The 25,802-nt window shown below is 34.7% G+C and overlaps 2 protein-coding genes across 10 annotated transcripts in view; one reads left to right on the top strand and one right to left on the bottom strand.

The window, feature by feature from the left end:
- LOC121868719 (DNA repair protein RAD50-like) overlaps positions 1–17,892 on the top strand; it is a 48,876-nt gene extending 30,984 nt beyond the window's left edge. For 2 of the 3 annotated variants that reach the window (XM_042369572.1, XM_042369571.1), the window contains exons 17-28: positions 38–186; positions 857–1,062; positions 1,965–2,134; positions 2,927–3,127; positions 3,927–4,133; positions 4,461–4,634; positions 5,615–5,740; positions 7,215–7,401; positions 7,542–7,659; positions 8,022–8,132; positions 15,724–15,855; positions 17,062–17,892. In XM_042369572.1, the coding sequence (XP_042225506.1) occupies positions 38–186; positions 857–1,062; positions 1,965–2,134; positions 2,927–3,127; positions 3,927–4,133; positions 4,461–4,634; positions 5,615–5,740; positions 7,215–7,401; positions 7,542–7,659; positions 8,022–8,132; positions 15,724–15,855; positions 17,062–17,104 (1,824 nt within the window). In that variant the 3' untranslated portion in view covers positions 17,105–17,892. Of the gene's footprint in view, positions 1–37; positions 187–856; positions 1,063–1,964; positions 2,135–2,926; positions 3,128–3,926; positions 4,134–4,460; positions 4,635–5,614; positions 5,741–7,214; positions 7,402–7,541; positions 7,660–8,021; positions 8,133–15,723; positions 16,117–17,061 lie in introns of those variants that run through there. The other variant, XM_042369573.1, reaches the window with a different exon arrangement.
- Positions 17,893–18,653: 761 nt separating this feature from the next.
- LOC121868718 (laminin subunit beta-1-like) overlaps positions 18,654–25,802 on the bottom strand; it is a 64,516-nt gene continuing 57,367 nt past the window's right edge. For all 7 annotated transcript variants that reach the window (XM_042369570.1, XM_042369564.1, XM_042369565.1 and 4 more), the window contains 3 exons: positions 25,456–25,653; positions 22,483–22,618; positions 18,654–21,926 (listed from right to left, as the gene is read on the bottom strand). In XM_042369570.1, coding sequence (XP_042225504.1) covers positions 21,778–21,926; positions 22,483–22,618; positions 25,456–25,653 — 483 coding nt within the window. In that variant the 3' untranslated portion in view covers positions 18,654–21,777. The remainder of the gene's footprint in view (positions 21,927–22,482; positions 22,619–25,455; positions 25,654–25,802) is intronic.

Genomic DNA, 25,802 nt, shown 5'->3' with positions numbered 1-25,802 from the left:
TTGTACATGAAATAATCCTTACATTTTTATCTTTTAGTTGGATGAAAAGGTGAGCAGTGTTCCAGGGAAATTGAAGATGGTACAGGAGAAACTAATCAAAGAAGACAGGCAACATGATCAAATGATACAACTCAAGCCTCAGCGAGACCAAGCCAACCGTGTTCGTGCCGAGTTGGTGAAAATTCGGTATGTGATAATTGAAAACGAATAGACCCAATGTACACTTTTATATCGGGTGTATGATACAAAATTTTTTTTAGTTACCAGAGAATTTGTTTAAAATTTTCTTAAAACTGGTTCTTAAGAGTTTTCTGAAATAGGAATAAGGGTTTTTGATACAAGTCATATAAATTTATTTATATTTTTTCTTAATTAGAATTGTAAGGTTAACAAAAAGTTGCAGTAGTATATCAAAAGGTTCTCTGTAGATCTTTCTTCAATGTACAAGGATAAAGGGTTCATCCACTACATAACCACTCTAGTACCAGGGTGGCTACCTTTTTGTCCATAGTTAATTATAGAATTGCAGTTTCTGGCTCTTTCAAATGACAAAAGTGACTTGTGCACACCTATAATTTTTAACAAATGAAAATGCTTTTGCAATATCCTTCAATACAGGTATTCCTCAAGGGAGTGTCCTTTGGGCAGCTTTACTCCTGTAACTCTAGGATCTTCACAACCATTATTTGTTGGACGATTTCATTAATTGAGGATCATTTTATAGAATAACTCGATTAATAAAAATTGGAAATTAGGTTTTCCATATATTGTATACGATGGTTTTTTAGTTCAGATTTTTTTTGCGAAAAGTCGCTGCCATATATATACACTAATATATATTACTTTACATTTACAGGAGTCAAATGGACGCTGAAGTTAGTGAATTGGAAAAGGTTGGTGTGGAATTAGAATCTAAAACAGAACTTATGGAGATTACTCAAGGTGATGAAGAGACTGCAAGAATGATCCAGCCTGATGTTTTTACCATTGAACAACACTTGAGGAAAGTCAAATACCTAAAGGATCAAATTGATGACCTTCAGGGAGCTTTAGGAAGCGCAGGTGTGTGTGAGACCACTTAAACTAATTATTATAATGTAAATAATATCATTTGAATATATAAATATAAAATGAAAACAGAAAATTAGTGAATTTTTATTGTAACTTGCATCAAACAAGCAGGGCACCTTGGCAGTCAGTTGAATGAAGTGAGGTTGTGTTACACTTGAGGAGCTTTACACGTTTCAACAAATTTTAGGGAACCATATTTCAATTGTGCCGGGGTTTAGCACAATTACTGAAATAGTTAATCAAATAGAATTAGGTTTGGCATCATTAGACAAATATGTAATAAAAAATATATTTCACATTTGCTTTCTATTGAAGACAACCCATCTGATTATGTAAAAGAAGACTATATGTGGTCCATTATTCTGAGATGGTGCAAATACTAATTACTTCTTTGCTTTAGAAAAGAAAAAGGCAGAATTGTGCAGTGCATCATTTTCATGAATCTCCCTTTTGCAGATGTCTAGTCTGAGTTTATTGTGAACTTACAGAGAGCAGTGTGGCACATACCATAGTAACAGACCACCACAAGTGACTGCTAGTGTACTGTATGTTATTTTCATCACTTGGGAACATGTGATGTATCTAGTATACATTCATATATACATTACAGCATTACAAGTAACATTTAAAAACTATATCTTATAATACTATAACACCACTGTTAGAGTTATGGTATGTTTGGACCTCAAGCTGGACCTATCAGAGTAATTTATGTTTATAAGCCAAACACTACTCCGTCCCAAGGAATTTGACCTGGAGATCTTTTGCGGTGTCTCCTCACATACAGTACTGTACTCGGATTGAATCTTAAATTAATATCATGATGGAGTTTACATTCATTTCTTACCACCACATGTTTTGATACTTTAAATTATATTTTCATTTGTTTGTAGATGGTGGAATGAGCATGGAAGAGGCCATGGGCTGCCAAAGTGAGTTGGAAGAGGAACTGCGCAAGTGTCAGTCAAAGGTAGAGGGATTACAGGAGCATCTCCAAGAACACAAGGAACGACTACAGAGCCTAAAAGATCGTAAATTGAGACTATCTACGAAAGAACTAAATGTAAGTTAGCTTTGCACTTATTCGCCTTCCATTTCTTTTAAATGTAAGGAATATCAAACTATTGCTAATGTTAAGGTTAAGTCATTGAGGAGATTTCTGCCATGTGGTCCTTTTCTGTGGGGTCAATGGAGTGGGATGATTTGGTAAATTGCCAGTACAGTACTTCAGATTAAATTAACAGTGGATAAAGGTGGTTTCTTTTTAGATTGTGGAAGGTTAAATTATAAAAATAACAAGATTCTCATTAACAGTGTGTGTGTGTTTTCTGAAATATTTACATTGCTTTTCTTTCCACATGTTCACTGACAATCCTATTTTCATCTGAGGTCATTTTGACAGTTGAGGTTTGTGGTATGAATGCTGTAATTATATTGATGGACTCTTTTAGAAAAAATTTTCTTTAAATGTGAGCAGTCCAGTAGGATACTCACCCCAACTCACATTTAAAAAAAAAATGGTAATATGACTAGTGGGAAAACAGCTATCCACCAATAACACAGTATTTCATTAGGGCATACCAGGTACTGTACGTCCTCTGGTGCACTGCTTGGTGACTGAAGGGGTAAAATACCTTTGGAATGACCAGTTGATTTCCTTCATTGAATTTTTCTTCTTCTCACTGTTACAAGACTTTTCTGTGTCACAGGCTGATCACATTTGAGAGTTATAGAGGCAGTCCTTTATTCACTGTAAATAATACTTTCTGTGTTGTCTGTATGATGTGTGAGGAATTTTCACTTAATCTTTTGAGTTATTGCACTTAACTCACTTGACAATGTTTCCTATCTACAGCTGAGGACTAAACTGCAAGAAACAGAGAAATTAAAAGAGGACATATCAAGGTTAGATCAGGATCGCACGCGTCTTGAAGAAGAGCGGGAACAAGCGCAGGTAGAGGTTGCCCCATATAAGTATCAGATTAAGAGTAAAACAGAAGAGAAAACCAAAATCATTAAAGAAAAGGAATCCTGGATTGAGAAAGGCAACCTGAAGGCAAGTAACACTCCAAGTACAGTATTATTGTTTATTTTAAAAGAATCTCTCTCTCTCTTCACAACTGCTAATTTTAGAATCCCCTTTGTCAATGTTATCAAGTTCCTAGCTTTCATAACTGTACTGTCATGGTGTTCCTTCTATTATAATTTCTACTATCAGTTTTTTGGATGATGACATCTACCAGGTGACTCTTAAATTGCATCTGAAAATCCTGGTCATAAACTTGGTTAAATCTTGAGGCATGATGGACCAGGCCTCATTCATGAAGACTCTTTGGGCTGTGGAAGTGAATCTCATTGCATGTTTATTAAAGTGCCTGGAAGATTACTGGCTCTGCTGCCCCTATAGAGTGAAATGTGTAAATGAGATATAAAACAGAAAGAATAATCATAATACTTTATGAAGTGGAGAAGAATGGAACTAATTTTGAGAGACTTGATTTATGGGAAATAACCAGTGTAATAATAAAGGGAACATAAAGAATGCATTGTATGGTTAAAGTGAAAATTCATTGATAAAAGGAACCTAAATTAATAATGACCTTAATATGCATGACTATAGATAGATGTGAATTCTGTCAATTAATAACCCTGAAACGGCTGCCAACATCAACATTAGCTGTAGGGACAGTGGCCAACAGCATTGTATGTTTCATGTTCCTCGCATTCCAATTTGTGCACATATGGGGTGGATTAGAGGATACTTACCTGCCATTTAAGGGTTAAAACTGAATTAAAGGTTTGCTGTATCATTTTGATTTCGATCTTTAATTATGCCTTTAATATCTTTCTTGCAGGTAAATGCAATGTGGGAGAAACATAGATCTGTCAATGAACTACAAAAGAATATAGTGTTCTATGTGAGAGGAGGAGAAGAAGAACGCTTGAAGGAAAGACGTCAACAAGTTGCTTCTCTTCAAGAAAAAGCAGCAGCTTTAGAATTAGACAAGAAGTCCCTTGAAGAACAAAATCGAAAGATTCAGAAAGAAATATCTAATCAGAAGGTTAGTGGTATTAACAATGATCATATAATTGTGTGTGTGCATATAGATGGTAACATTTACTCCTTTTTCTGCTACGGTATTATGCAGGAAGCCTTGTCAGGTGCTGCTCCACTGATTCTTAGCATTTATTCCAGTACTTGAAGCCTAAATTCCATAAATCATTGGATCAGAAGAGATTTCAAAACATTAAGTTTACCTGTTTACATAAAATCTCCATTGATTGTGAGCTTTTGATGTTTATTTTTACTTAGGCAAGAAAAATTATTATTATTGTTTTTAATAATATTATTTATTGGTTTTTATACTATTATGTATTTTAAATCTAAGGAAAGAAAACGAAGTCTTGATGATGAGAAAAAAATCCGTGACAAAGAAGCTGAAGCAAAGTTACTAGAGCAAAATATCAAGGGTCTTGAAGACAGTATCCAAGGTTTGGATTATGAAAGCATCGTCAGTGAAAAGTATCATCTGAATGAAGATTGGCATAAGATGCAAACCAAAGTAAGTGTTGTTAAAAACCACTTTCTTTGTGTGGATTTTAATATATTCTACCATCTTGATACCTCTCAAATGCTGGACAAAGGGCTCTCATCTGTTTGTGGTAGCCATTATTTAAGGGTTAATTGAGGATGCAATGCTTTAAACTTTAACCCTTGAACTGCAATGTCCCTCTTCTGAGTCTTAGCATGTGACTACAATGTTCCTCATATGAGAATGGCTATTTTTAGCATTCATATAGTGCATCACATGTTCCAGTAGACCTCCTCATGCTATCCACACCTTTCTGGGGTTCTTAGAAGCCTTTATGAAGACACACCTCTGTGATAGTCTGCCCCCCCTCCCCCAGCACCTCCTTTCCCCCTAGTAACTCAGCCCCTACTTACTCAGTTAAACATTCTGCCACAGCCAAACTGATGTTTATAAATTATTTATAATTATTTTTTTTTATTCTTCTGCATGCTGTTCAATTTTATAAGATTATAACATGTTTAACAAATACACATACCCTGTATTTAAGTTTTATTACATTTTATTTGTTTATTTAATTTTGTATTTGTTTATTTATTGTGTAGACAGGTTTTCCTGTTTTCATAATTGAAGGGTTATTGAAGGATTAACTGTTATTAAACTTTAATGAGGGAGGAAGTGATGGGAGAGCATGGTGTTGGTGCCAAGTGGTTGGTGGGAGTGCAGGGACAGTTCATGAAGATTGGCTCTTTGCTTGGCTCTTAGTTCCAGCCATCTTGTTATATAGTAGGATGGCCATATAAGAGGGAAAAACAGAAAATGATGGGATGAATGTGAGTTTTTAGTAAGGGAGGTCACTTATCCAAGAGGGAGAGAGCCTAGTTTTCCTCACAGTTTTTGGTCTACTTCTATATGCCATGTACAGTATTTTATTATCTTTGTTACATTTATTTTTCACATTAAAATGAAACTAAAAAATGTAATTTAATACTTTTAAATATTTTTAATTCTAGAGAGCAGCACTAGAAGGGCGCCTGGAGGAAATTGCAAAAAATATTAGACTTTTAGAAAATGACCTTGGACGAAAAGAGATCCGAGATGCAGAGAAAAATTACAAGGTGAAATATGTGGAAATGAAGGTAAGTTGAGGATATTATATAATGGGTGGAAAAGTCCACAACAGCCGATTGTGAAGTGTCAGTCAAATATTTAATAGACCAGAATGTAAACAGCAGTTGACTTTACTCCTTCAAAAATCAAAGTTTTCAACCCTTGATACTTAATTTCCCTTTCATAGAGTTTTTTAAGTCACATCTTTCATGTATCATCAGCCTGATGGTCTTGAGTCATCTACTCTAAACACAAGCAGCATCCTTTACTTCCGTGCTGGTACTGTATTTGATGGGGATTCTTATTTTTCATTTATTAACATTTGATCTATTTATTTTAGAATCAATATGGGGGCGATAATGTAATAATAATGATAATAATAATAATACTGTAATAAAGAAATGCAAAAATGAAAAAAATCAAGAGTGAGAAACAATACAGTATATGTATGTTGTGTTGTCATTAGTAAGAGAAATAATTGAGACCCTGCACTTGTGTGTAAATGAGGCAGAAAGTCATCAGCAACCTGGGACTTGGTCACAATTTTCGTGATGCCATATGTTCTTTGACTTTTCCATTTTTTATTCACGGTTTCTGTGCTGGTTCATATTTATTTACTAAAGTGGTTAATGTTTTAAAGCAAATGCTATTGAAATATGAATGACAAATGAACACAAATGAATAGAGGGACTTAAATAAGGTAGGTTAGGGATAGGTACTTTGAAAATGTATGTTTTACTTCTGTAGACTTTATTTACTATTAACCGACCTTTTGGATTATCCGTCGGCCCCTTCCCCCATCGGTTAATCGAGGTTTTACTGTAGTTATAAAGTTGTGAGAAATGAAGACTCATGAAGGTAATAAGTTAAACTGGAGTTGTAGAATGTGAGCGAAACAAGTTACAGTAAACTCTTTAATTTCTAGCACCTATTACGTACTTAATGTTTTTAATTAATACTGTCATCATTAAACTGGACAAATCCAAATCCCGGAGTACCGCTACTGACATCCACTGGACTTGTATAATGTTCAATTTGTTGTTAATATTTTGGTATTCATTTAATCAGTGTATAATTATATACTGATGAAACCCCAATCCATACTTCAAAGGGTTGCATAGTATTTCATGTATTAAAGTATTTTATAAAGTTTCTATAAATGTCTTGCACAGTTCTCCTTATTTTCAGCCTTCTCTAAAGTTGTTTTAAAATTTTCTGAATGATTTGTACAGCTGTTTCTTTGTACATATCTAGTATCAATAAATATTCAATACAGTAGCTACAATTAAAATTTCAAGTCCATAAAAGATAGTAGTACAGTACTGTTAAACTCTTTTCTTTGAGCATTTAATGATTGTCATGTGAACTTTTGGTAATTGAAAGGAAGGTGAGATACAAATAAATCATTTGTGTTTGTGTGGGAAGGCTCTCTTTATGCCTGATTGCCAACTTAATTCCAGTTTGGACGTTAAAAGATGAAGTGACTTTTTCTTTTTCCCTCAGTGCATGGACTTGGCAGCAGATGATCTAAATAAGTATTACAAGGCTCTAGACACTGCTATAATGCGCTTCCACTCTGATAAGATGAACTCAATCAATGGAATCATAAGGGAACTTTGGCGTACTACTTACAAAGGCAATGACATAGATTATATTGAAATAAAAACAACTGATGGAGTAGAATCCCAAGGTTAGTGGCCATATATTTTTATGCTACATAATTTGTATTTTTTTTTCATATCCTATGATTTTAATTCTATATATTAAATAATCATAATTTAATACATTAAACAGTGTTATTTTTTACAAAATAATTTTATTTAACCTCAGGTGCAGACAAGCGAAGAATATATAACTATCGAGTTGTGATGATAAAGAATGAAATAGAAATGGACATGAGAGGGAGGTGCTCTGCTGGTCAGAAGGTCTTAGCATCTCTTATTATCAGGTATGTGCTTAAATTTGTCAAAGAAGTAACTCTGTAACGTTGATGGATGGTCATAATTATTTTTCAGATGTAACACAGCGTCATATAATAATGAAACTTGATTGCATAAATTTTGGATAATTCATCTTCGCAGGTTCAAAGGTAATGTAGTGTACACAAAAGTCATGGGATGGATAGATGGCTAGCACTATAATGTAGTACAGTATATTTAGTTTAGGCAACAACATGAAAAGAGGATAAGGTACAGTTCTGGTCACCTCTCAGAATCTGATCAAGACATTAAATTTTCAGTTTAGCTAACAATAGTAAAATACAAATTTGTACCATTAAATACATTACAGTACAGTATTGCATTATTTCAGATTGGCTCTTGCGGAAACCTTCAGTTCTAACTGTGGCATTCTTGCTCTGGATGAACCAACTACCAACCTGGATCGTGAGAACGTTGTTGCTCTATCACTTGCCTTGCTGAAGTATGTTGCCTTAAGAGCTGTATTCACTTTGCAAAATCATTATATTTTGTATATCCTGTACAGCATGCCCTTCAAATCTGCAGATTTTTAATTCACAGATGACACCCTGGATGTACCCAAGAATGTCTAAAAGTAGTTTTAAAGTTGCTGGCATTTTCGCGGCCGAGACAGGGAGCCATTCGTTCTAGAGACAGTAATTTCCTTTACCTGTATTGTGTATATCTGAGTGTGTGTAGACACACACACACACACACACACACACATATGTAAAAACAGGTAAAGGAAATAATTGTCTTTAGGGCAAACACATAAACTTAATAAAGGGAATATACATTCCTTTGTACACAAGTAAAAATGTACCCCCCGTCAGCAAATGTTATTCTCAGATTTGGCAATTCGCGGGCATTTTGAGAACCAAACCCCCGCCAATTTGAAGGGCATGCTGTACTTTATATGCCTGTTGAGTATTGGAGCAAGTATGTGTAGATATTTACACTTTTTGTCTTAGTCCTTTCCCATACTTGCACCACTCTCATTATTTTCTCCACTTCTTGAGTTTCCTCCTACTCTTCGATCCGCCCCTCTTGAAAATTAATCAGAATTTAACTCTAGAAAGTTCTTATATCCAATATACCGGTACTGTACATTTAAAAAATTGTACATACAGGGTGCTCTCGTCGAAAGTATCCCTGATTTATAACAGTTTGGTTTATGAAAATTCGAAAATACTGTATAAGCTGGCATATATGGTGGCCCCAAATTTTCCATTTAAGTTTTAGGCTGTACTCGCCTTATAAGACGACTATAAAATATGAATCCTAGTCATATGGTGTAGGTTGACACCAAGGATAACTTAATGACAAATATCTATAGAAGAAAACTTCTTTCTTTATGTCAAGAATAAAACAATTTGGGTTGAGTAATAGAGACCATCTTTGTTTACCTGAGTGTCAGGATATGCAAGGAAGGTCCTGGGGATCCAGACCTGTCCTTTTCATCAGAAAATTCCAATACTTTTTCTTTAATGCCTTTTTGTAAAGTAAAAAGTAATTGCTATTGACCTCAGAATACCTCCTATATCAAGTGCACATGGCTTCAAAATAGCCTTACATTGCTTGCCATGTTCCCCTACCCACAACTTGGTAGACCCCCCATTTTGATATTCCTGGATCTGCCCTTGATATGTTAATGTAGAGAGTTGTCTTCTCAGTCCAACCACCCACCCACCTCTCCCACACACAATTCACTTCCCATGCTTAATTTTTCTTATTTTATAGTTTTATATTACAGTGGTCCCTCGGTTAACGAACGATTCGATTAACGAAATTTCGGTTAACGAATTACCTCCCATAAGGATCTTCAATTTGGTTAACGAACAAAATTTTGATTAACGAAATCCTTACGACAAACAAGTTTTATTGTGAGCATCAGCTGATGGGCTAGTCTGCCAATTCAGTAATCTGTTCTATGTTTACATTCGTTTCCAGGGGAGTAAATATCAAGACAGTTGTGCTCTTTAGTATTTTTGCATTTTTTATATTAAAATTATTAGTCATTTCAAAATTTAGTTAACATATTGATAATATATGCACTACAGGGAACTAATTTTATGTGTGCCCATCAGCTGCTTGACTCACCCACCAGGCGTCAATTTGGCTTTGTTTATAGTGGAGTGAACATCGATTTTGTTGGTGTCTTGAATATTTTTGCATTTTTACATTAAAATTATTGCTCATTCTGAAATTTAGTTAACATATTGATAATATATAGTGCAGTGCAGTGTTGATTTAAATAAAATAATCTTGAATTACACCTAGTGAACTTGAAATTTTATTGGCGAAATTATTACATCAAGCATGGGTCCCCTGAAAGGTGATTTCTCCTCCATCCCCACTTCCTTCTCTTCTCCCTTCTCCTCCACCCCCACTTCTAATTCCCATCATCATCATCAACCCGGAACCTTCTACATACTCACCCCAAAGTAAGTGTACTTTCCTGCATTTTTTTTTTTTTTTTTTACTTTGTATATACTTTTCTGTGAGCTGGAACCAATTCCCCAATATCCCATTGAAACAATGGATTCGGTTAACCAAATTTTCGGTTAACGAACGACTGCGGAACGAATTGTGTTCGTTAACCGAGGGACCACTGTATTTATTATTTATTTCTAAATCACATTAGAGCAATTTAAGGTTTCTTATGTCCTTTTTTTCTGCATGCATATTCATTTTTAAAACGTGGGATTGGGATATAGCTTTTTACCTGGAAAAATATTAGGGAATGCCAGAAAAAGGCTCACTGGGCTCCCACCACCTTGAAGATGTAGTTGGATGAATCATACTGAAAACAGTACAAGAGATCCACTCTATGCTTCCCTACTGCAAAGCTAAATGAAAACAGCAAGAAGTGCTCAAGCAGACTTGAGGGTGCTGTTTGCCTATTTATGGTAACCCTTCCCTGAAAGACCAGTCACTCTTGAACATTTAGTGACAATAGATATAGTTTATCAGCAGCCTTTCAAAGTATGATTTCCAAATGTGATCTCTTCATATTATGTGCTAGGGCGTAGTCAGTCGATGGTAATGATTTCAAATTTGAGCATCTGTCTCTCTTTGTGGTAAACAACATACTTTATATCTCGGTTCACTCATGCTTACTGGCGTTTTAAATTCATTATTGACAGCCAGTGTCTTGCAGTACATCATCATTGTATTTGGGTTACCAAAGAAGTCTAGTTGAAGGTTCATTGGTCATTATCAGGTTTATTGCCGAACCTTTTCCTTTATCATCCAGTTACTGAATCCATTGGCATAAGTGTTAAGTAGTATGCTTTTAGTTTCAATCTTTGACACAGTGGCAATTATGTTGACAATCTATCCATCAAGTTTCTTCATTGCTGTTTTCTTGTTTAGTTGATATTTCCAAGTGATGTGTCTTCACTGACAGTTTGTTTATGTTGACATGCATCATTCCCTATGAGCATGAGAGTACCTGTACAGTATAACTAATCTAATCATGTTAATGCCCACGTTATCATACCCAAACATCTGATGCTGCTCACGTAACATTTTCAGGGAACTTTCTTCTTCTGGTAAACACAATAGGGTTATTAAAATATATTTCATTAGGATGTATCAGGATAGTAGAGGGTTGTCACAGGATATGTTTCCTGTTGCGCGTGTCTCGTTCATGTGATGTGGTAAATCCTTCAATGTATCGATCAAACATAACATATACAGGATGATCTCTCTTGCCAAATAGGCTAAATGGCACTGGAACCAGCTTGAAGATTCTGGTGAGCACTTCACCAGCATTCAACCATGCATCTTCTCTGTATTATATTCGTTATTTTGCTACTCACTCCTTATTTTTTTTTATTATTATTATTATTATTATTATTATTATTATTATTATTATTAATTATTATTATTATTATTATTTATTGGGCACTCCCCTACATCCATGTGTAAGGTGAAGCGCAGAAGCGTTTACAGCGCCCAACTGGGAAGTATGCTAAGTTCATGCTTGCCTTTATGTCTCATGAGTTAAGGGTGTAGAAGCCTGAAGAGTCAAGGGCGTAGAAGCCTGAAGAGTCAGTGGTTTATGTCATCAAGTTATTGGAAGCTCCAATAACTCTCTGAATACGAATTCGCAACTTTCGACTTGCAACAGGTACCTACTTTACTGCTAGGTGAACAGGGACTAATGGGGGCTAGGAAGTATGTCCAAACATCTTCCACCGGCCCGGGAATCGAACCCGTGACATCTCGCTTGCGAGGCAAGAACGGTACCACTCTACCACCGGTCTCCCCTTCTCACTCCTTTCTTCATCGTTTGCATTGCGAGTGTTTTTTTTCTGGATGGGTTCATAAAACCCACCAGGAAGCTTGCCTCTGAATTTGAAGCTATTTGCTGGCCAGGGGCAACGGCATCTTGTATTTGACTTGCTTGCCTGCAACACTACCATTTACATTGTTCATTAGCTTGTCATCTGTAGTTCTTAGATGATAATTATATTTCTGGAGTTTGTGGTGTATCTTTTTCTTGTCTTCTGTCCAGTTCTACTTTCCCTCTTATGTATGTTTAAGAGATGATGATTTCTTCATTTTGTTCTGCTTAAGGACAGAATATTGAATACATTGATAAAAAGACAAGTGCTGCACATTGTATATGATTGAAGCCATCTTACTACCTTGTACTGAGAGAGGGATACACCCACTAGACCACCTTTGGCCTTTCCATACCGTATGTCTACAAATACGGAAACATGATCACTACTACTGGACATGCTAACTGTGAATCTGTGATTCTATACCTTTTCTTGAGTCTTGATATGTAATGAGCTGATGTATAAGTGGAAACACATGATATATGACATTTTACACCTGTACATGGACCTTCTGAAAGTAGAGTACAGTATTTTATCCATTGCTTTGTGCAGATCATCGTGTCTTTTTTTGCTCGCTGATACAAAAAAAAAAATTCTGGACCTGCTACTGTTAAAGGTTTATTAGAAATGTCAAAGCTGAAAATAATATATGGTAGCAAAGGAAACCCAGGGTCAGAGAAAACTTTTCTCCCAAAATTTTGTCACCCATTCAATCAATCATATGTTGTTAATACTGCCACAGTGTGGGTCCAGGCTCTTCTCCCTGCCTTGTTATTAATGTTTGGTTTTAGTGTGTTGTATGCTGCTTCTATTTCTTTCCTTGTCTTTCTGTCCATGTTTTTGTGAAGTATTGTACACGAATCTTCCATCTTGGCAGATGTCCTTCATCTGTGTAGTTAATGAATGTGTTAGATATCCTGTGATGTCTGCCATCAGCCCCTTGGGGAATACCTGTATGGGACAGACAGGTATATTGATAGTTTTTCTATAGAATGTGCTAAGTGGAAATATATTCTTTAACTTGCATAAGCTTAAGACAAACAAACACTTGTGCTAGTAATACAGTTTGTATTGTATAATTGATAATATACATGCAAAAGGAAAACACAATATAGAATGAATACAGGGTACTCTCATTTTTAGTTGGGCTACCAAGCTTGTAATGTTGCTTCCATGAGCTTCCTTCAACAAGTTTACTGTGCTAGCAATAATGTTCCATGACACAAGTATTATACAGAATTACTAAAACTCAGTTATTAGCACTTATAAGTGTTTATTTACATGAACAAATCTTATGTAAACTTAGAATAAACTTTTACAAATATATTCATGCATTGATGTACTGTACAATTTTATGTACAGGTACAGTTAATTGTTTACACTTACACCACTTATTATTTATTTATTTTAGGTTATGAAACTCCCTAAAACATTCTCCAGCACACAGCTGGATGTCATATTGTTGGTGAGCTGTGGGGCTTATTTTGAGAGCTTACAATACTGAACAGGGTATGGCTTTACAGAGTTACAGGATTTAGGAAGTATTAAAACTTAAGGGTATGTAAATGATAGAAGTCGAACTGTCGCTTTTTGTGATCTTTTATTGTAGTAGCTACAGTATTTCTTTTTATTCTTTTTTTTATTTTGTAGTGTTTTGAGCGCGAGTGAATTTAAAAAACTGGTGCTTTTGAGAAACAAAAGACCAGCTATTATTATTATTATCTCCACTGTGAGAGGTTGACAGGCATGTGTCTTCCATGATGTAAAAAAAAGCACTGACAGAGGGGAAGGAGATACCCACTCAGGGCTACCCAGTTGATTACAGTACACCATCCTGAGTAAATTCAAGCCACTGAGAGTAAATCGTGAAGAAAAAACATAAAACGTCAGTGGACGTGGATTGTAGTGAAATGTGCATTATCAATAGATGAAATAGCAGTTTAAGGGTTAATATCTGGTTGATTTGTATTGAAAACACTGTAGTAATTTATAAATATATTAATACTGTAAATAAGTAATAAGTTGAGCTTAGAGGAAATATTAGGGTGTTTTAACTTACATAAGCTATTGCAACTACTGTATATGTACAGTCAACAAAGATATTTTTGTTCAACTAAGAATGCGATGCTCAGCATGTTACCTAGGTATGTTAATTCCTAGCTAACTCGCCAGGCCAACATACAAGCAATTAAAACATCAAATAATTACTTAAGTAATATTAGGACACGTCGCTACCTGGCATTTAATTGCAATTTTCAAAACCCCCTCCTTCACCCCCCATCATACGCATCACGACCTTCATCTCTTGCCTTAGAGCAAGCAGTAAACAAAAGTCAACTCTCGAAGGGTGGAGATGGGTGGGCTATCGGCGTCGCATTCTGAGCTATATCACAAAAACTGGTTTTTAGAAAAAAAAAACGGCTTTTTGTTCAACTCAGAATGCGACTCTCAGCATGAACACCCGAGCAAGAGGTGGAGAGGGAGGTGACTTTGCATACAAGACTCCGCTGACTTGGGTCCAGATTATGTTATAAACCGTTATGAATATTTCCAAAATTAGGAACATTTACCGGAAGGTAATATGTTAATTTACTCAAAAAGGATACTCACTTTATTCTGATGAGGAAGAAGGTCCTGGTTGTGGAGATTGACTAGGTGGGGGAGGGGAACCCAGCACCACCACATTTGAAGCATCTTTCAGATGAAGATAACTGTCCTTGAAAGTTTTTGAATATCTCCAAAAGCCCATTTCCTTTATCTGACTGAGACTCCTATGCTGCAGAAAGGCCACAGACCCTGCATATTTCCTAGTGTCATGTGCCAAAAATTTCTTGCCAGGGTCTGCTTGACTCACTAATTGAGATAAGGATTTTGTCATATGACTAGAAGTTAATTTCTTACCATCCCTTGAAGAGAAAATATAGGGGCCTCAATTAGGGAATCTGGTTAACCGTTCCTGAAGATTTTTAACTGGGCACAATACAGTATATGAGGAACTCTTGTTTCATCCATTAGACGTTTTATCCTAATAGGTTGAACTTGGAAATCTTCCCTTTCATTTTTTCTTAGGATCTCCGTAGGAAAAAGGGTAAGATCCTCATGAGAAAATACCAATAATGATGGATTATTGGAAATTGAAATCAGTTCACCGATTCTCATACCTGTTGCTATTGCTAGAAGGAAGGCTGCCTTCTGGAGTAATTTATCCCTGTTTAGATTTATATTGTAATTAGGCCCCATAAGAAGATTAGTAACTTTTTCCAGAGACCAAGGTGGGATTCTTTTGGGGCGAGGAGGTCTCTGAATGAAAAAGGACGATCTTAGCATTTGATAAATCCTTGGATTCAAAGTACTGTAATATTAAAACCCCAAGACAGGGTCAACCAATGCTGATTTATAAGATGCAATTGTCAATCCTTGAAGGCCTTTAACTCTGAACAGAAACATTGCCATGCACCGTGCTGAGTCTGGTCACGATTGGACATTGTCCTCAAATATCCAGGAAAAAGAAAAAAAAAGACTCATTATTGGGAATATCCAGTATTGAAGAGTTCATTATTGAGAGGAGTATAGAGAGCATTCCTGTAATTCATTACAAATGCTATACAATTTTATGTTTATCTGTAATGTTTGTCATTAATTTATCTTAGAAAAATTTTGTAAATATTATTCTGTTCTAATTCATAAAAAAAATATCCTCAGCATTGTTGAAAGACTTCATATTCGTCTCCGAAACTTCCAGCTGATTATCATCACGCACGACACTGATTTCTTAGAGAGAATGACTCATAATCAATACTTGGATAACTATTACTTGGTATCTAGAAATGAGAGGTGAGTGTTATGATTTTTTTCCCAATGGTATAGGTGTAAAAATATCAATAATTTTGTAATTTGGATGAAAGCCTGGTGTCAAATAGTTCTAGAGATAGTTGGGTAATTTTGTACTGTGCTACGTTGTTTGAAAAGTGTGTGCAAACCACACACCTTAAAACATCTACTTCACTGATTAATACTTTGCAAAATGAATGTTAGTCATTTTCCCCCAAGATCCAACTTATGATCACCCAAATATTTGATATTTGTCATTTTCCAATAAAATTAAATAAGACGAGAAATATTGGTAAATATATTTTGCAAAAAAAAAAAAAAAAAAATTCTAATTAAGTTAAGATGAAAATTATTCACCTAGCTGCAGCATAGCATTCATAAGATAAATGTGTAGCATAAGGGTATGATGTAGGACAGTGATCCCAACCTGTAGTTTGCGGATGACACCCACAGAACCATATACCGGTAATGGAGCCCGCAAGGGTTTAATGGAAGATTGTGAATTTTTTGGGATTCTTTGTTTGAGTGAAAATAATGAAAATATGTAATAACTTTATTTGACATTATACTGTAGTTAGAGAAAGAGAAACTGGCGATTGTCCAGAGTCTGTCGTGTATTTATCACAGAATGGCCCAGAGAAAGAGCCACTTTTACTAGTATTTCTTAGGTTATTTTGGGGGTGTTTAGGCAATAAAAAAAAATTAGATTTTTCCAGTCCAGGGGGGTACCATGTATGCATTATAATAATGTGACCTTTTATGGGTTAGGCACTATTATATCAGAAAACATTAATAATAACTGTAAATCCAGTGAAATATGGCAGGGAAGGAGGAGTTACAATAGCAGTGAATAACACGTGCAATGGTGGCAGGACACAGACCGAGCGGATGTAAACAAACCCCATACGCCAAGCAAAACGTGGCATGGAATTTAAAGGAATCACGCTGGATTTAGTTGCCTGGTTCAGCTAATCGTGGGAACATAATGGAAAGGTCAATTTAGCAGAAATTTTGATTTTACGAACTGGGGTAGCTTGAATTAGTACATTAAAGTGAGAAAATATTGTATTTACAAATATATTTTTGCAAATTATAAGCAACTCACTTGTATCTTAGAAGACCATTGTAATTGTTAGTTGAGTAAGTTGTTTGTAAACATAAGAACAGGTACTATTTCCTGAAAGTTAATAAAACTTTTGCTGTTTGCAGGGGCTTGTCAGAAATCTCTTCACATAACCCCAACACACTCTGATTGTGGTAGAAAAGAAGACTTCTTGCCAAGAATTAAAATATGTTGCAGTCTTGTGTAAGCACTTTTTACTTATGCAGAATTTTCTTTTTTTTATACAGTACTACACACTCAAGTTGATAAAATGAAGTGTGTGAGCTCTTTCATATCACTGCCTACACAGTTCTTGCATTACTAGCACTATTAATCCCCCCCTTCTTCTCCAAAGATTCTGTACCACTTCAATCATTCCACACTAAAGAACATCAGTTATATAACTACAAATGTCAGACTGACATTTGGGATGCATTTTGCATAAATTTTAATAGAATAGGTTAATGAGGTATATTATGCCTATCCCAACATTTTTTTTTTTTTTTTAATTTCAAGCTCATTACACAAAAAAAAATATATACTGTATATATATATAAAGGAAAACTGGCACATCTAAGTTCTGTATTTTGTACACAAGTAGCACCCAAATTTCAATTAACCTCAATATGTTTCTACAAAATTAATATCATGTATAACCCATTTAAGCACAGACATGACAAACTTTATTTTAAAATTTGCTTATGTACAGAGTTGATAGCATGAGACTATAGTGCGTTTTTTCCCCAGCTGATAAAATATGCTCCACCCCTTCCTCAAGAGTTACAGCCGATTGGCTGTTTCAAACCTGTCTGATTTCATCCTGAAGTAATAATCCATTTCTAATTGAGTTTATTCATAATTGTTGGGATGACCGTTTCTGACGAGAAAGATATTTCGCTAAATTATATAAAGATGCATACATTCATGATTTCAAACATATGTAGGAAATTTATCAGAAGTATTATACATAAATTAACTGTTAAACTCTGGTAGCAAATTCATGCTTTTGGAGAATGTGTTTAATGTATACTTATTTTTACCCCACAATAAGGCATACTAAGACAAATTACATATCACTAATACTACATAATGCAAAAACTAACATTTTGAAATATCAGAATCACATTGAAATATTTACACAGCTGTCAGAAGCTGTTCACAGTCATATTTCCCGCCTCTGCTGACAGCTGTGTAAATATTTCAATGTGATTCTGATATTTCAAAATGTTAGTTTTTGCATTATGTAGTATTAGTGATATGTAATTTGTCTTAGTATGCCTTATTGTGGGGTAAAAATAAGTATACATTAAACACATTCTCCAAAAGCATGAATTTGCTACCAGAGTTTAACAGTTAATTTATGTATAATACTTCTGATAAATTTCCTACATATGTTTGAAATCATGAATGTATGCATCTTTATATAATTTATCTAAATTCTTTCTCGTCAGAAACAGTCACCCCAACGATTAAAAATAAACTCGTTTAGAAATGGATCATTATTTCAGGATGAAATCCGACAGGTTTGAAACAGCCAATCGGCTGTAACTCTTGAGGAGGGGCATATTTTCTCAGCTGGGAAAAAACACACTATAGTTAGTTCTATTGTAATGTTGCACTTACATTTTTATATTATTCTGAAAAACACCGTTGCATAAGTAGGTAAGTAATGCTGTTATAAGTTTAGAAAAAATAAATGTTATAAGTAAGCATTATTTTTATATGATTATACTACATAACATTTGGCACTTTGGTTTGTGGCAGTGTCTAAAAACCTATTTAAAACCTAGATTATTTACAGTCACTCAGAGTACAGTTAAATATCTTTATCACCACTTTATGTTCAGCTTTGACAGACTAAAATGACATGTGAAACATCACCGCATTTGCAGCAAAAAGTTTGGATCTTAGCATATAAAGTAATGAATTAAAAACTGCCATAATGAACTCCCTAATAAACTGTAATTATGTTATCCAATTTCTAATAAGTGTTTTTTAATATATATACAGTGCACAATCAGTTGATATTTAAAAAAAGTCAGTGAGCATTTATCAAGAGTAATACATCATAAATGACTTACCAGGTATATGCAAGTGTAAAAAAACAGTTTTCATGTACATTTCCCCTACAAAATAATACTAGAATTTCATAAACTTAATGGTGCAATATACATTTTTTATGATTAATGCAATATTTTGTCAGATATAAATTTAAAACCCACATAAATGATACACAGTGAAACCTTACATATCAGAATTTCAGGTAAAAGAAAAGCCTATAAAATATTCAGATTCAAGATACAATGGGAAATACCCCACAGAAATTTTGAACAATCAGCACTACCTACATAGGAGACCAGATGACAGTGTGTATTTAGGCCACTTGTAATTAGTAATCACAAATAACTAAAATCCATTGTCATACCACTGTTAAATTTTCGGTCACCAATACAGTATTACAATTGCTATGCTCTTGCACTGCCAGTATTAGAATGCCCTACTAACGAGTTACTTGATCCAGTTCCAGGACATATTTTGTTGAATAAGACATGGTGTTTTGTTTGCTCATGTCATAGTGGCTCCCATTACAGGCAGCCTATCAATTAAATGAAGAATTGAAACAAACCACTTGATGCTTAAAATGGGATTTGTAAGTTAATATGAACTTCTACCTAAGGTTAAATACAAAATAGTATATAGTACTGTATCAGATGTGTGTGATTTAACATTAACATTTTTCTAAGAACCTGTGTGGCATTCATTATTTAAGAAGTAAAATATAAGAAGTCTCTACATCTTAAGTGCTTTTTATTTTTTATTTTTTTACAATTTGTCTTACTATTTGGATCAATATGACATAACCACCACTTACATTAGCAAGCAATATTTTTTCACAGCACATGAAAATCACTGTTATAAAGCTGTCTTTTAAATTATAATACGTATAACTTTTAAAGCAGGCATGAGCACCCTTTCCTCAGTCATGGACCGCATTACGATTTAGATATTTTTCTGTGGGCCAACCTACCCAAATTTACATCCTACCTAACCCAAAAGTAATGTTAATATTGTATTAGCACGGACAGTGAAGCAGTTTATCCTCGCGTCCACCTTACGATATTTTTAGTTTACTTTGTCTTTTTTCCATTTACAAAACAAATCCATTAAAATAATTTTTTTTAGGTAATACTGGATGTTAAAGTTTCTTGGCATTTAACAAGAGAAGTGAAACAGTCTGTGAATATGTTGATTTTTCCTACAATTACAGCATTTTTTCTTGCTTATGAGACACCCACCAGAATAATGCCAATGTTAATCTTGAAATATGGGGGAACTATAATGAAATAACCTATAATTAGTGGTTGTAATGACATTTGCAAGATATTAATATTATTTGAATGCTAATTACTCACCAACTATGGGTTTCCGAGATGCAATTTTGGCGTTTGTGTTTTACTGGAAGTATTTAATCAGTTACGTGTACTTATTAAATTCCAATTAAGATAGAAAAGTATATTTTGGTCGAAAAATTATTAAGACAAAGCTTAATATTTTGGTTTGGGCCAAAAACTTGATTTTGTTGAAAATCTCAGTATAGGAACACCTGAGCATGCCAATTCTAAATTTATGGTTCACAAATCAATTGCTGGGTTTTAAGTGGTCGTAATGACACTTGGAATATTTAAAAAAAATATTTCTAACCTACTTATTCGCCAACTATGGGTCTGAGGTGCAATTTAAGAAGTATTTAATTAGTTATACCCTGTGTGATCATTACCCGTGACCCCACTTGGACTTACCCAACCTTTGTTAATTCCTAAGTGACCCACTGCCATATAGCAGCTAATCCATCAAATAGACCGTGCCAAACTTGACTGACACAAGTTAAGATGTTTATATTGTTGACTATTTATACTAATTTAAATGTTACAGTTTTGAAGTTACTTACCCTTAGGTGATGAAACAGCAACGAATTGTGTGTGAAGATTATTCTTTAAATAAATTTTGCTTTACACACCATAAGTTGGCTGCATCTACCTGAACTGCAGGCCACATTAAATAGAATTTCTCAATCACTCCAAGGGCCGCACAAACACTTGGTCGAGGCTGCATGGTTGCCCATGCCTGTTTTAAAGCATAATACCAAATGCACTTTGCAGTACTGTACTAATATTTTTCTTTGACATTATTAGAAAAGAAAAATACCAACATATTGTGCACACACAGTTGATTTTAGAAAATTGACTTACCTGAAAAAGTTTTAACGATTTTGAGAATTATAAACATTATCATATGTTTTAAACTTATTTAAAATTTAAATTAATGGAGTTCAGCAGATGTGAGCCACATATATACATACACATATATACTGTGTGTATATATATTTATATATATGTATATAAAAATAAATTAATCAGATAAGGTAGTATAAAAAAATGCATACTCAACCACATTTCTCTACAGTTTACGTACCAGTAGTGCTCTAAATATCTCGCACACTTAAAGATGACCAAATATTTCCATACCATCTGAACATTGTCCACCATTCAGTTTTACTCAGCTACTACGTCATGTTTTATATCTGGACCTCAATATTACTTTGTTACGGGTTTACTTAATATGTGAAGAATGGTAATGTGTCCAGTATTTTATTTTATTTTTTGTACATCAAAAATTTAGTAAATAAAGCAAAAAAAAAAAATAAAATAAAAAATGTCAAAATTATGAACTATTTGCCCCCAAACTTACCATACAGCTTACTGTGTGGTCTTTACCACAGATCTTCTGTCTCTAGATTCATCTTACTAATGAGAAAATGAATATCAGCGAGTTCCAGAATGACATGTGGCATAGAATTCTGTCTTCTTTAAAATGTACTCATGATATTCCACCATGCTTATTTCCATTCGTCGAATTTCTTCTTCATAATTCTCAAGTATTTGTTCATTGCTCTGGAAGGCTTCTTCTATCTCTGTAATAAATAATTGATAATTCATTAAAAAGTATTGACTATTAAATAAGGAGGATTGTGACTGAAATCCCATTTTATGACAGCATGGGCAAAGCAACATTTGTAATATTCCATTTAAGGCTACAGGCTGAAAGCCCAAGGTAACTTTTACTACAAGAGCCGTTTCCCAATTCACCGATAATTGCTTTTAACCTCCTGTTGCAAACATTGCTAACACTGAAGGTTATGAAGTAAAGATGATAAACCAACAGTGTACGCTGCCTGTCACTCAATTATTCAGACTCGACCATGAATGCCTTTGAGGGGAAAAAATATATTAATTTTAGTCAATCTCAACATAACCCTGTGCAAGTGGGAAATATTTGAATATCTTGGGCCTCAAGGAATTGCAACCCTGCCTTGATAGCTAAGACAGCACATGAAAAAAAAAAATATATATATATATATGTATATATAATGCCCAGTTCAGAACTTTGAATAAATATCAAATTGCATTTTTAATGAACAGCAACTTTCTTTACTTTTGAATGTAAAAACTGAATACACAAATTTTTACCATTAAGAGTGTCTAATTTAGAAAACGCCTCTGATGCCAATTTATTTGCCCTCTTCTTGAGATCTTCAGCTCTACGTCTGGCATCCTCAGCTGCTTTGGACTTCAACACCAAACTTTCTTCTACAGTCAAGTATTTCTGTGGAAAAGATTTTGGCACAGTTAGTGTATATGACATCTGTAGATCATTTACCTACATAATTATAGTCATATCCCTTCTAATTTACGGTATTTTTATTTGTAATAAAAAGAATTAGATCCAATTTTTTAGTGACTAATGTTGACAATTTTCCAGATTGTAAATACAATGATATCTCCGTTAGCTGGAACAATTGGTGCAGAGTGCTTCTGGGAATGAGAGATTTCCAGGTAACGAGACAACTCTCTAAAAGCCGCAAAATACCAACCCATCCCAGGAATTTTTTTGAATTTTCCGAGTATTGGGAAAATTTTCTCAGAATTTTCCGCAAAATGTGCACCTCGGAAAATTTCAATTCCGGCTAGAATAAGTTCCGGGTTTGAGGGATTCCAGCTAACGGAGATACTACTAGTGATATAGCAGTTGTTAGTTAATTGATTAAATATTACAAACACGCCACAATTCAACCCTACTCCCCATCCTCCTTTACTCCTTATCCTCCTATACCACCCCATCCTCCACTCCTACCTCCCTCTCCTTACTGCACCCTACCTGACTCTATCCTACCCCTTGCGGTACCCTACCTCTCAGGGTATGCTAATTCCCACCACCAACCGCCCTCCCGCTCCCCCACTAAGCCAACTAACTTGTATATCTGCTTGAAAATACAAGATGAAAAACAACAGCTTGGGGCAGTAACCTGATGGTTACAAAGACGAGTTTAACCTGGCTACAATGCCGCCAGCGATGTTAACAGATGTAAATGTGAAAAGAGAGTCATCTGTAAATATTAATTTTGTATCAGGTATTTGTAGATTTAAAAATAATTGTTGCAAGTATGACATTAATAGACTGTAATGCTTGTAAGAGTTCAGAAATGGTTACTGCTTAGCTACCTTTGAAGAGTTGGGTGTCTGCTGTACAGACATTAATCGCCTCCTGTTATCATTATCAGTACAGTACAGAGTACAGGTTGTACCTCTCTAGACCGGTGCCGGACCATGGAAATTCACCCTTTTCCTGGATAGATAGTGACTTGTGCTTATGCTTGGAAGCACTAACACCACTTTCTCTGTATCATGGTCTCTTTGAAGACATATTGAAGGGTTAAATGTCGTATAGTAGCTTCTCAAATTTCGCGAGTTTTTAATTCTTAACGTATTTTATTGGAACACACAAAAAAATAAATAAATAAAAATTTTGACGGCGGAAACTTGAATTTCGACGGGTTTGAACGGCCCGCCAACGTGCAGACGACGTGCATAATCGTGTAAACAGCGTCATTTCTCTTATGTACAAAAGATTCATTATTGTTTATTACTGAATGTCTTTTTTATTGAATTAATGTTTATATGTGCAAAATGAGCAATACAATTCATTAATAATACGTAGAATATTAAAACACACGAGGAAATGACACAGCATTGTTTTCGTTGATTACAAAACCAGTGACTGACTGGTTCTACATATAAAACTGAAGAAAATAAGACCTTGGTTGTAGCTGTAGTAAAATTAATATGGTTGTTTTAAGTAATGTTATTTAATGTTAATAAATGGAACAATAGAAGTAGCTAACGATAATGGTAAAGAAAAAGAGAGATCGCGTATGTAAGTGCGCACACGTGAAAACATATCGTCATTACTTTACATAAGAATATGAAAGCAACACTTATTTACTGTTCATATATATTTTAATTAATGTTTCTGAATTTGTTTTTATTGAATTAATGTTTGTGTGTGCAAAATTAACAATACAATTTATTAATAATACGTGGAATATTAGAGGAGACGAGACGGCTGCCGGCATTGTTTATGTTAAAGCTTACAAAACCAGTGACTGATTGGTTCTACATATAAAACTGAAGAAAATAAGACCCTGATTTTAGCTGTAGTAAAATTAATGTAAAAAAATTAATATGGTTGTTTGAAGTACCTGTAATGTTATTTAATGTTAATAAATGGAACAATATAAGTAGCTAACCATTAATGGTAAAAAAAAAAGTGAGACTGCGCGTATGTAAGTGCGCACATGTGAAAACATATCGTCATTACTCTACATAAGAATATGAAAGCAACACTTATTTACTGCTCATATATATTGAAGGGTTAAATGTTGTACTCTGTATAGACAAGCAGAGAGAGAGAGAGCAGCCGAACTGCCGGATGTAAACAAACCTTAATTTCCCGCGGCTTTGTTGTTGTTTTTTGTATGGGGATTAGCCCACCCGGGCATAGGTCACTGACCCACATTGGGGCCTGAGGAGCAAAAATTTAATACTCCTGTAATAATAATAATAATTCAGATAAGTAAAAAAAAAAAACTGCCTATCTACCTAATGGACAAACTAAAATCGTTCCGGACCACAGAATGCCGGACTAGAGGGGTACAACCTGTAATTATAGATTGACCTTTTATATTTACAATAATTATTTTTTAATTAATTAAAAATACAGTAATAATTATGTTTAAGTCAGCAATAACATATTTTTAATTCTGGAGTTGGGTTAGGTAGAATTTGGCCTACTGGAGACAGCAAAGAGGGGATTCATTAGCTTGGGGGAAACCGCAACTTCACATATAGGATGCAGGTCGATTTTTTTTGCCATTTTTCAGACAAAAAATGCATCTTATATGCCGCTAAATACGGTATTTCTAAAACAACCTGCTGGGGGGAAGGTGTGGCCTCTTAAATAAAAAAATCTGGTTTGAAGAGCAGTGTTTGTGAGAAGTGGTCAAAAAACTTCAGGGACAAGGCTGGCTACTTCTAGCATGCTAACCCAGACTCAATAGGGTTCACAACATATAAGCACACACACAATAAAATGCATTCCCTTACATCTTCAAGTTGTCTAGCATCATTAGCTGCACGTTGGGACTTAAGAGCTGCTTGACTGACAACATTTGTTGTGTCTTCAAGATGACGTTGATTGATCTTGTACTGAAGCTTCACCTCCTCCACACGATCTTCTAAGCGTTGTACCTCTTTAAGAGAAGAGTTTGCTTTCACCTGAGCATCACTAGTCTCACTTGCAATCTGAGTGAAGGTAAAAGTGAATTAATGAATTTATATATAGCTATCTATAAACACTCCATTACTAATTAAAAGGAATACGAGAGCAGTGATGTCATCAATAAAATGTATACAGTAAACTCTCTCTAACCCAGACTCACTCATCTAGATCC

This window comes from Homarus americanus, unplaced genomic scaffold (assembly GCF_018991925.1).
Source record: "Homarus americanus isolate GMGI-L3 unplaced genomic scaffold, GMGI_Hamer_2.0 scaffold30535, whole genome shotgun sequence".
NCBI classification, from domain to species: domain Eukaryota; kingdom Metazoa; phylum Arthropoda; class Malacostraca; order Decapoda; family Nephropidae; genus Homarus; species Homarus americanus.
This window is presented reverse-complemented; position numbering and strand designations above follow the sequence as displayed.